We start from the raw sequence: 12,316 nt of genomic DNA, 5'->3' as shown, positions 1-12,316 counted from the left end.
AAGCAATAAAATTATTTAAAGTAATTTTATGATGCATTTTGTAGTTTCCAATGAACATTTTTTCTATTAGAATTTATTGGGGACAGGGCATTCAGTTAAAGTGTAATGGGCTCTATTCATGCTTAAAAACAGCTTTCTTTACGGTCCCACTTCTAATCAATAATCCAATTTGAAAGTACCCCATTTCAAAGGAATCAAAACAAAAACGGATACATCATTATATTCATGGAGCTTTTTTTGGCTTTTTGCTTTAAATATAAGGCACATTATATTGTAGGTGAAGAAAGATGCAAAAAAAATGACTGTCAAATTGCGTGTCAGTGCCTAATCTAAAGGTAATTTCAAAGAAAAATAAAATTCTAGCAGAGAAGGGAGAACCTTTTGGAAAATAGCTATATCTAGAGGAAGCAGGTGCGCCATAAAAAATTATCGCTTTTTTAGGCCACTATTTCAAATTCCAAGACCACAATTAGTGGGGGAAACACGCACTTATGCATACGCAGCAGTACATAAATGACGTAAGTGCTATTTTTATAGGCAAAAATGCTAATTTGATATGCCAGAATGTTCAGTATGATTGCAAACACAACAAACTTTAGAACAATGTTAAATAAATATGCAACGACAACAATCTTTGAAAGAAAAAGGCTAGTTGCACTTTTAAGGTTCTTTGATTATTCATATAAACTGCACAGAAATTGTTCTTTGTTTAACGTTAGTCGTTATTCACATAAATATGTTTTTAACACTATAGGATCATAGGCCTTTCGTACATACACTGTTTCCTTGCTACTACAATTGTTGAATATACTAACAAGATTATAAACGTTTTTCGCAATTTTCACAGAGCCAACTCTGAGCTACATTAGTTGTCTATTTTTATCGATGGCCAGTGTTTTTCATTTATCATCGGTAACTCCAAGCTTTCTTCCAACATCTGCAGTTGTCTTTTTACCGCATAAGTAATTATCTGTCCAATCTTTTGGTCCATCAGGGACTGCCATTTTCAAGCATTCTATATCATCAGCTTTTACAGGGCCTCTGAAAGACCATACGAAATGGTACGGACTGTCTTTTGGGACGCAGAGGAAATTGTTTTCCCAATATTTTCCAAAAGTAGGATCTGATATATGTGTGCACCTTTTACCGTTGATTTCTCCTGCAAGTGGTAAATTAACAGATTAATCTGGCATTTTAAAATCTGCTTATACACAACAAAGTTGGCTGTCTGAATCATAGCTTGAAGCAATTCATGTCAAGATCACTTTATCTCTACCACGGTTTTCCTTAATGAAAACGTATATAAACTGATTTGCTTTTCATCTATGAATAGGCAACCAATCAAAATGAATCTGCTCTTTGTTACAAATCAATTGCAAAAAATGGTGTCTTTAGTTGCTGCTCAGTTCCTGTGCAAATTGAATGAAATTTCAAATTTCGTTAAGAACACCAGGATTTGTCAACTAATTCTCTTCGATTAACATTCGTAATTTTTAAAGAGGCAAACTTGAACATTTCACTCCGGTAACATTTGCTAATTACAAAATAACATACTAATCGTGATAAAAACATCATTCTTTGAAAGTTCCTACCCAAATGTTACTTTTCTGAAGTAAATAACACCATCCTAAAACTGTTTTTTAAATTTTGGTCAATAGACGGAAAGTTTGTCGCAGTACTTTCTCTCTTAGACTTTCCTGTTTTTCTTTACATTTCATTCCCTTCCTTCTTTATTTGCTTCATTCAAATTTTTCTAGTGATCTTTCGCATTTAAGCAAAAATCGTTGGTCCATTCAAAATTTTTTTCCAATAACACTCAATGCAGTGTTTTCTTAATTTTCCTCACATCATTCAAGCCTATCAATATCACATTATTCAAGCCTGTCGCCTACCGTTGTATGACCATTCGATCCCTGGTTCGATGTCGCCTCTTTTCTTGTAGCATAAATAATTATTTTTCCATTCAACTCCCGCCGATGGCTCGTTCATATGCACGCACTGGCAATTGCATGTTTGACAGTTGCATGTTTGTGGTGCTCCGTTTGTGTTCCAGTTGAAGTCTTGTGGCCATTGTGGATATGTTCCTGAGAAAAATCATTACAAAGAAGCGTTAATATCCTTTCTCTCGACACTCAAGTTTTATAATTGTGAAGTCCTAACTTATATAGCAGAGACTAGCATACATAATTTGTTCAATTGCTAATTATTTGGTTTATCACTTCTTCTACTGGGTGACAACTTTTTGTTTAAGAAACCAAATAAGCAAAATATTTTTAATTCTTCCTTGCACTGAAGATAGCTTCCACTGTCGGGTTATATTAGGTTCAGTATAGATGTTTTGATAAAGTTGCATCCTATCCCAGAATTCACAGATATAAAATATGTCTGCTTTTTTTACGGTCTCAGCCAGTGTTTCAGGTCTCTATCTCACGAAAAACTCTCTTTATCGCGGCAAAACGTTTGTCCCGAATGCATGTTGTTATGTGAAGGGGGAAAGTTGTGAAGGGGGAAAGTTGTGAAGCTTAATAATGACGATAAAATGGATGACTTGAGACGAAACACTTTTTCAATGATTTACATACAGAGAAAATACTTGTTTTTTCAGAAGCTAGTCTCACGGGGAGGTCAGGAAATGAGGGTACATCCACTTGAGCTGTTAAGTCAAGTCCTTAAGAATGGATTTTCATCTCAAGTCAAATATAGTATCCACTTCATCAGCCACACTTAACATCCTTTTTGCTGTAACAATGGAGGGCCACTGAAGATTGCAAAGACTCCGAAATTTCCAAGATTCAAAACTACAGGTCTTTGTATACAAGAACAGGTTTGCTTATAGGATCAGCTATAACTTACCAACGGCAGCTCCAGTTTTTATTTGTATAAGAACCTTATGTCCATGACCAGGACTGACAATCACTTCAGGGGTTGCTGGGCCGGCTGTTGGATATACAGTTGTTACTTGCGGCAGAATTCCAGGTGAAGGCTTCTCTGAAGGAGAATTTGTGGCTCCCGGTGCAGGGGTTGGCGCTGTTGCTCCGGTTGTGCCAGGAACAATTGTAGTTTTGAGCTAAAGAGTGAACCTGGGTTTTTCACTTTCATGCGATGTAAAAAAATTAATGAAAGCTGATGTTGTATGAATTAAAGTAGTTGCTTTTTGGCGAGATTAAAATAATCTCAAAGAATGGATCAAGTTTTGAATTGTTTGCTATTCATCGGCAATAATTTTTGCAATATACCACGTTATAGGATGACCGAGTAATATACAAAAAAAACACACAATATAACGGGATTTTATATTAGTTTTCAAACAGCAACATAGAGTAAAGCTTCAACTAGCCTCTGGCTTGCATGAGTCCCTACTAGCTAAAGTAAAAATAAGCGTTTTTATGCAAAAGCTGTGAACAGGAATTGTTCTTTTACTACCAAAAGAGGTTACAATGCATCCTTTTAGTCTTCTATAGAGTTCTATAGAGTATGACGTCATAAATATAATCTGTTTTTAGAATTTTTCAGATTGAGTCCCATACCCTAAAAAGCACCAAGAATCAATGCTTCTAAATATCTAAAATGAAATGGGTATGTCAAAAATCTGGCGAAATATGGCCAATAAAAGATTTGCAGTTCGCTAACGGATTACTGTTACTTTGTCTTGTTTCTTAAAGTTATTACCAGAGACCAAATGACCGAGGTTTGATGAGGAAAGAGCCTGCGCTTATGTGAAAATATCTCAGCCAATTCGTAACACATTTAACTGATTTTGCACATTTAGCGGTATTTCATGGTGCTATTTCAGGTTGTGGGATTCAAAGTCAAAAATTGTAAAAGTAGATTTTTATGAATTCATCATTTCTATCAACAGTTGTTTTTACACAATACACGATGTCTAAGGGCTCGGGCGCATTAGAATTTGAAACATGACAAAATCGCGACAAACGTAATCCTCATTGTCTTCTAATGATCGGTGCAAAATCTGCTATGTAACGCCCGGGCCCTAGATGCCAAAAGTTTTAAAAAATGTAATATAGAAGGTAAATCTACAGCAAAGCATGGTCGATTATTTTCAAAGAAACTATGTGTTGCCGTTCGCAGATATATTTAATGAGAAGGAAAACAATGGGCAGCCACCCCCCCCCTAAGACTAGAAAAGTGAAGGGGTTTTGATTTCGGCTGGTTGATAATAGTGTGGGGGGGGGGAATAGTTTTTAAAAGGTTTGAGAGGAATTTCTTTGACAATACGATTTCTGCCTTAGAAAAAAGTAAAAACCATTTTATCCCTTTTCAGAAATACAAGGTCCTTGGTCATGTTTTGATATGATTGAATTGGGAGATATGAAGTCGTAATGGCTGACTGAGATGAAAGCCGTCTATAATGTCTATAAATATAAGGGAAGGGAGTTGTGTATAGGCGCCGACTACGTGGGGGCTCGGGGGCTCGATAATTTTTATGTATATTCGAGGGCGTGGGGGCTTGGGGGCACGATAATGTATATGTTATATGTATATTCTAAGTCTCATAAATGTGAAATTTATCTATTGTTAAAGAATAATTTGAATCAAACAAATCCCTTGTGAAAAATTTAGTCTAAACTTTATGTCTCCTACGTCATCTGTTGATATTTTAACTTGTCTATTATCGTTATTAAAGCGACAGGGAATTTCTCTACCTTTTAACTTTTTTAATTTTTTTTTAATTTGAATTTTGAGCTTCCCCCCCTCTGGGAAAAATAAAAGTCGGCGCCTATGCGTGTATGGATGAATAAAATTGCATGGATATAAAAAAACACAGAATAGAATGAAAGCAGTGAAAAAATTTTGTTTTCAACATTTGAACATGATTTAAAGGTAATTTTGAAAACACAACAAGAAATTCATCGGTTTATCTACCAAACTTCCCTACCAAACTGTCTCACCCTCTGTTTTGCAAATTGCTTTAGGCAAGCGTATTTGTTTTTTTATTTATTTATGTTTAGATATAAAGAGTGTAAGTAAAAGTGGCATTAGAATGCAAACATGATGTTTGAAAGCTTTTGATTTTATATGCATTTCGTTAAAATTCTTATCTTTCCAGTACATTCCCTGTGCCATCAACAGAAGCTAAATATAAAAATGTCATGTATAGTAGCTAATTTGCATATAAGATCTAAGGTTAGTACTTAACGTAGTTATTGTATAGTAGTTTTTGCGTTGCTGTATAAAAGTATTGTGTGCTGTGTATCTGCGTGTATATGAGCAAAAGTGTGTTTGGATGTATATGATGTTGCCTTACTATAAAAATATGACTTAGGTGTATTTTACTATATAGGATAACGATTCTGTTCAAGTCAACAATATACAGTCAGTCAAGATAATGTGTGTATGTATTTGTATCCACAAGTCAAATGTTATTGCCAGAAATAGCAAGAGCATCTTCAATGTATTGCGTTATTGCCAATGTACCCAACACAGTATTGTTTCCCTTTTCTCTCGCTAGCTCTAGTCCATGTCTCATTTTCTTTGATTTCTCTTCTAGTCGTCGTCTTTACGATCTTTTTCCTTTTCATTGCTCTTTTCCTTCTTTTTGTCTTCTTTCTCGCTCTCATCTTCCTCCCAGTTGTTCCCTTGTTTCTTGTTATTCTTCCCTTTTCGCCCATTATTACCTTTGTTTTTATTTTTCCTTCCCCAGCCCCATCCTTTGCCTTTGGATTTGTCTTCTTCATCTTCATCTACCACACTGCCTTCTTTCTTTCCGCTTTTCGTCGGTGGTGCCTGTGTTGTATGCTCAATGTGCATCTCTGGTGTTGGAGTGGTAAAAGCGACCGTTACACCAGTTGATGGGTTAGCTGTTTTCTTCGGAGCCTCGGTGATTTCTGGGGTTGTTTTCGTTGGGGTTGTAGTTATTGCTTTTGTAGAACTCTTACCTTCCCGTTCCTTAGTTGACGGTTTCGGCGATGTTACTGTTAATGGTGTGGGGGTCGTAGTCTTTGCCTTTGTTTTTGTTGTTCTGGGGGTTGTTTTAATTTTCTTACTTTCCTTTATGGGCGAATCGGTCGCAGTTGCTTTTGTTTGAACGGTCGTTGGTTTTGCTGTGGTCGTTTCCTCGAGTTCAGGGGGTTCTGTCGGGCTAGTTGTGATGGCAGTTTTTACAGTCGTTGCCTTGTCCTTAAATATGTATTACAAATTGTCACTTGTTTATTAGTATTGTCATGTAATGTTGCGTTAAGCCAATTGGATTTCGATATTATCAAAGTTTGATACAGATTTATGCAGAATATTCGGCAGCAATATTCTACTTTGGCTATATTAAAATTGAAATATCAATTTGACGATCTTCTGCCTGTTAGAGCTTTTTGTATATTGCTTTTTGCTAAAAAGCTTGGCTCTTACTGATGACACAGTACGAATGCAAGGGACTTACGAGCCAGCGTGGAAGGGTGTGGAGCAGCCACAAAAATATCGAAATCTCAAGTTCTTTTTGCACACATACTTGTGTTTGTGTTGTTATTTTAACTTGTGTTGAGAAGTAATGAGATTAAAAAAGTGCAAGAGCTATAGGAATTTAAGCTGAGCCTTATGGTTGTGTCTAATCCGTCCAAAGGCTTTTCTTTGCAGTTATGCTTGTGGTTTTTTGACTAATTAGGACCAACCTTGAGTAAAATAAAGACACGAAAAAGCTCTGAAAAGGTGATGCATTGAGTTCATTTAGATAAACCTAATTATTCAAGACCCTATCTTTTTTTTCTTATAGTTCAATCGACAGAAAATGATATGGTAAGAAAGGTCTGAACCATTTTCTACTGGCTTTGTGAAATGTTTTCACAAAGGCTCTAGTTCTAAGTAATGTAATGCACTGTATTTAGGTATGAAATTAAATGAAAAAAATCTTCAAAGATCATCTAATCCCTGAATAAGTAGAGTTGAATATCAAAATAGATTTTTGGTTTCAAAATGGATTTTCTTTGTTAACGTCTTTCTAAACATAGCAAAATTCAAAATATCTTACCGGAGTCTGTGATGGGGCAGCTGTTGTAACTGGTGCAGCTGTTGTTCCAGGTTGAGCAGTTGTGACAGGTTTGGTTACAACTGGTACAGTTGTGACAGGCGCTGCAGTTGTGACAGGTGCTGCAGTTGTGACAGGTGCGGCAGTAGTGACAGGCTTTGTAGTCTCGGCTGGAGCCGTTGTTGGATCTTGGCATTTGAACAGCTTCTTTATTTGTGTGATGTCAGTCTCACTCATACCATCTCTCTGGCCGATCTTAGGTGTCGGGCTGACCGATGCTAATATTTCAATGGTTTTTGTACCGTCTTTAGAGAATGCGGTCTCAGGATAATGCATGATACTGTTGAAGTCATAATCTGCGCCAAGATAATCAGCTGAACCAACGGCATATTTTTTGAAATTGTTTTCCATCCCTGTCAAGTTATATATAAAGGCTTCAAAATTTTCGTATTACTTGACATTTTACTGAACTGATTTTCCCTTTTTTAAACTTTAAATTTCACAAGGATCTAGTTAAACAAAACGACCACTCCAGTTGAATAATGAAACAGAAATGCGATAAACTGCACTGAAAAGCTTTATCAATTGGCTTGCACTGTTTTGTTGTTTAGGCCAAGCGGCAAGCTTTATTCTCTAGCAAGTCATTCTATTTTACCGCTATTTCTTCAAAGCAAGCCTGTAGTACCATAGCTATATCAGCTGCTAGTGTACCTATGCCCCTTCTCTGCATATTCAGAGAAAAAAGTACACGGAAAAACTTTTTACGAATAGCTTCTCAATGCCCTCGAATCATTAACAGTAAAGTACCAAACGTCCAAGTTCCTTAAATGTAGAGGAATTTTCACTTCAGAGTCTAACTAGATATAGTTGCATAGTCCTTTTCTTTAATTTCTAGACTAGAGAATACATATCGGGTAAGGCTCAGTAAATTGTGTTTATTCCGGTTCCTTTCTCTATACGCACTTCTAAGCACTGCCAGGGGGCAAAAAGACAATTTAGAAATGTATATACCTGACAAGCAAGTTTTACAACACAAAATCATTCCTTAGTTCCTCGTTGCGATTTCTTGCTCACTACAATTTACTTAAGACTCGTGTATATTTTGAATATATTGTGGAATGACTTACCAGTTTGGATTGACCCCCACTTAATTGTAACGTAGTTATCCCTATCCAGTCTGGTATGTTCGTGAAAAAAGCCCATTGCATGCATACACTCATGGATTATTGTTCCTTTGTATTCACAACCAGCGCCAATTGAAAGGTCCTGCGAGCCTCCATTTTTACCAACAAAAGAGTAACAACTGTAAGAAGATAGAAAATTCTAGAAATGGATATACAAACTATGTTTCGAATAGGATTAACCAAATATATTCATCGGTAGCTTTTGCAATGCCGTTTAATGACAATTAAGTTCATTTTGTACTAAAGTTTGTCTTCATTTGTATTTTATATTTCATATTTCTATACACATTTATATAAGGCCATGAACCTGAGCTCATCCACATGTATATTGATGGGCTCAGATGCAACTGTTTTTATCTTATGCAATTAGTCACAGTAATCTCGATAAAGCTCCTGAGTATTTGACTGGAATGATTTCTGTTTACCATTCTAGTAGATCATTGCAAAATGTGATGATAGTAAAGAAAATAGTAATGTTCCTCACTCACCCTTTCCCAGGGAAAAATCTGATGTAATCAGCCTGACTCGTCCTTGGCACAAAACTAACGCAAGTGAATTTACTGAAGTCTTGGAAAGCTGCTTGGGCGGCGTCTTTAGCTCGTTGGCCTAAAAAACAGAACTAGGATGAACTTTGCATTGCAGAACAGGTAAGGGTACCTTGTAAATTAGGGGTGTGTAATTACATTTGGTAACTACTACAGCCTATCACAAACCTTTAAAAGATTGTATATAGCAAACAAAGTGCCATGCAGAGTGCTTTATCTATTAGCTTGCTAAAGGCACATGTTCCGAATCATTTCGATGGCCATTTAAATTTCCCATCGGTTTGACTATACAATAGACCTATCGTTATGTATTCAATCGTCAACATGAGACTAATTTTAAATGTTTTCTCAATAATAACGCGTCACAAAGCCAATTGTTTACACAGAACACTGAAGGGGCAAAATGCCTTTATCCGGACCCGATTATGAAAGAAATAGGCCGGGCAACAGGCTACATATTCATTAGACACCTAAAAGTAAATTTGCCTGAAAATCGTTAAAGCAAAGTACTGGTCTACTTCATAGTATGAGAATGCAGGTATGCGCTGCTCGAGACCTGTCGACTGCAGATGGTAGAATTTCGATTGTCTTTCGTTAAGCACCGTTTGCTGCTCATGATATTTTTCAGAGGCCACATTTTATCAAGTCACAGTATCAAATATCATCAATAGTAATGAGTGCTCCTACTATCAAATATTAGCAAACTAAAACATCTCAACCAAGGCACAATTCCTACTTAGCAATTCTTCAAAAAGCATCATAGCAAAAAATATTGCTTAAAATCTCAAAATGAAAGAATACTCTTCAAAGCCAATACTTCCAAACTGATGTAAGTTAGTTATAAGGATAGGACCGTGGTTTATTCGCTTAATACTAGATGTGGTCACATAGATAGAAATACGATCCAAGACACTGCTCGATAAGCATAACTTTTCAGTGTTCTAAAACTGCCTACGGGGACTAAGAAGCAACAATGCATACAAAACAATATGGTATTGGATTAAATCTTCATGAATTGTCTCATTTGGACAACTAAAGCAATAAGATGTCAATAGAGTGCTCGTGCCGGGAGGCTTCTAGTCAAGAATTTTTGGTTTTCGAACATTTGGTATGGAAAGTTTAAGTGGAAATTATCGGTTTCAGGTTGAAGTTAAATTTGTTTTAGTTCTTACTCAACGAAGGATCAAAGACGTAAGGTATAGCTTTTTCTTTCCAATGCATTGACTCAAACGAAAGAACGTCTCTTTCTCCAACTGTCTTGTTCGCCTTTTCGATCAGTTTCTTCAGCTTTTCTGTCATCAAAACATCACCTTCAACGAGGTCCGCTGAGAAAAGAATATTTAATATAAATTATCCCTTATACGTATCATAACAGTACTAATATCATGAATATAAATTGATGTAATCTATACAATGGATGCAAGTCTGGAAAATTTTAAAGGTGTCTGGATTATATCGTTATTGGGAGAGAGTTTAACGGTAGTTTGAATAAATCTTTTAGTAAAAACTTATGTGAATAGATGGCCTCAAACGGACTTTTCACAACTACAGATGCTAATATCAATACTATGGTTCAGATACTAAAAGTGTTGAGATACGAAATACGGAAATAAAATAACACAGAAAAACAGAAATACACCAAAAACTACTTTTATCGGACATTTGACACCGGACAAATGCTACTGTACGTCAGCTATGTTTGCTTTGATAATTATGCGTAGATTAGTCGATTAAGACCTTGCATCTAAAGCTAGCGTTCTCTCTTCGTAATGGAAAAATGTCATAAAAGGACTGTTTTAACTGCAACAAATGTGCATATTAAAAAAAAATGCAAGTTCATAAAGGTTTCACGTACGTCTCTGTTCCTTTTTAAGTGCTTTCTCTTCCTCTGCCTTTGTTTTAGGACAGAATTTATCTGAAAAAAGATAGGCAAGAAAACAATCGATAATAAGGAATACTTCAACGCGCTTAGAACAAACAATAATGAAGTAATATGTCGCATGAAGTAAATAACACTTTTGAAATGATGCAAGTTTTCCACAGTTACGGTGGTAATTATTTAAAATATTGTCAGCTGGCAAAAAAGAAGGGAATAAAATTTGATCCGGATCAAAGGAAAGGGGGTGTGGGGGAATTCACCCTATTCCACGAACCCGATTCTATTTTTGTTTGTCTGTTTGTTGGACAACTTAGCTGAAACTAGATGCCGAAAGATATTGCTTTAAAAAATACGAAAAATAGAAGGCAAGCAATATAGAACGAGAAGTAAGAGCAGAATGCTAGAATCTGGTATTGTTAGCAGATATTCCAATGCCCAAAGAGGGTGCACTTGAGACCCCAGTCCCAAATTCGTAGTACTTTTTCCTCCCAAATTCTCGATTATACGTTCTTCATTATCCCTTTCCACACAAAGATAATTGTTGTATCATTAATAATAATAAGCGATTTTGCGTTGGAAAAACATGAAATATTTTGATTCTCCTGTCACAGAGCTAGTACTACAGATTTCCAGAGAAGCATATTGAGTTAATTTTTCAAAGTGACCTCAGTGAGATGAACGTATAAGTACTAGCATAGATAGCGAATAGAAAATTCACTTTGCCGTTAACATATATGTAGATTCGTACATCATATATTAGATTTATCATGTTTAGTAACGGTTTATAATCGATGCAAAGTGTCTATTGAAACAAAGGTCTTGCACATTCTCTTTTGCGATGTAATACCGTGTGCATCAATATTATTAATCACGATGCTTGGAAAGAGCAATACGATTGTGATCATACATCTTACTTTAAAGTTTGTGAGATTGTTTGTATCAGGGATTCATGGACTGGGGTACGGGCTTGTTTGAAAACTCATTGATTGGTCAAAACAATGTTTAGGCCTAATTGGAAATACATTGCCACGCGTCTCCTGCGCATAGCTGCCAAAGAAATTAAACATAAACAAAATTTGTTGAACAAGAACGGATTGAAACAGTGTAGCCTGCAAATCAAAGCTCGTGATTGTGATCGAGTAGCCAAAACGAAACGTGTTCAGATTGAGGAGGTTAAAGCAAAAGTTGAAATAGTTTATATGCATAAAAGTCATACTGTTCTCTTTGCCAAGAATTCTGGTTGCCACAGCTTTTTTCTTCGTAGCAGATCTCAGGATCGTCATCAAATCTCCATTGTCATCTCTGCGACCCCTCATATAAGATGGTCGACAGTTTATCTCTGACGCAAAGAATAATAATGCTAATAAACTAATGTACAACATTTTTAATTCAATTTTCCACTCATAATAACGAAAATATGGCGGCGTTGTTGATTTATACACACGGTCGAAATTACTCGATTAGTCGTCTTCAAACTGAATCGCTTAACCTGTAACTACCTGGACCAGTGAATCTTCGAGAGCGCTCATTCGCAGGCATTGTCTAAAGTAACATGTTATTTTGAATATTGTGTTTGTCTTGACTGAGTACCCGAGCTCTTGAATACAACTCTAACGAGGACGACACGCTCAACGGGCGCGAGTACTTTTAACTGTTACGCAGGCTTCAAAGCATGCGAATTAGCTTTGTAACATATGTAAACACTGGATTTGATGGCGCTATCAAGAGGCGT

General features: G+C 36.2%; 1 protein-coding gene across 2 annotated transcripts; it reads right to left on the bottom strand.

Moving 5' to 3' along the window:
• Positions 1-652: 652 nt before the first annotated feature.
• LOC135688499 (uncharacterized) lies at positions 653-12,225 on the bottom strand. Of its 2 annotated transcripts, XM_065205367.2 has the most exons (9): positions 11,801-12,149; positions 10,561-10,620; positions 9,878-10,030; positions 8,649-8,766; positions 8,104-8,279; positions 6,980-7,389; positions 2,854-3,067; positions 1,893-2,084; positions 653-1,159 (listed from the first exon to the last, which is right to left on the bottom strand). In XM_065205367.2, the coding sequence occupies exons 1-9, from the start codon at positions 11,964-11,966 to the stop codon at positions 900-902; spliced, it is 1,749 nt and encodes a 582-aa protein (XP_065061439.2). In that variant the 5' UTR covers positions 11,967-12,149; the 3' UTR covers positions 653-899. The 2 variants fall into 2 exon arrangements, with proteins under 2 accessions (XP_065061439.2, XP_065061440.2); XM_065205368.2 differs by lacking the exons at positions 653-1,159; positions 1,893-2,084 and having other exon boundaries at positions 3,040-6,138; positions 11,801-12,225.
• Between the last annotated feature and the right edge of the window lie 91 nt (positions 12,226-12,316).

The sequence above is a fragment of the Rhopilema esculentum genome, chromosome 19 (assembly GCF_057945365.1).
Source record: "Rhopilema esculentum isolate cy_ngs chromosome 19, ASM5794536v1, whole genome shotgun sequence".
Taxonomy (NCBI): domain Eukaryota; kingdom Metazoa; phylum Cnidaria; class Scyphozoa; order Rhizostomeae; family Rhizostomatidae; genus Rhopilema; species Rhopilema esculentum.
This window is presented reverse-complemented; position numbering and strand designations above follow the sequence as displayed.

Excerpts from the sequence above, each read along its gene's own strand:
- LOC135688499 (XM_065205367.2), bottom strand. The coding sequence starts at position 11,966 with ATGTTGTACATTAGTTTATTAGCATTATTATTCTTTGCGTCAGAGATA. Across the intron at positions 8,767-9,877 it reads CGTCTTTGATCCTTCGTTGA|GCCAACGAGCTAAAGACGCC; the intron begins GTAAGAACTAAA and ends TCTGTTTTTTAG. Across the intron at positions 3,068-6,979 it reads CTGCCCCATCACAGACTCCG|CTCAAAACTACAATTGTTCC; the intron begins GTAAGATATTTT and ends TTCACTCTTTAG.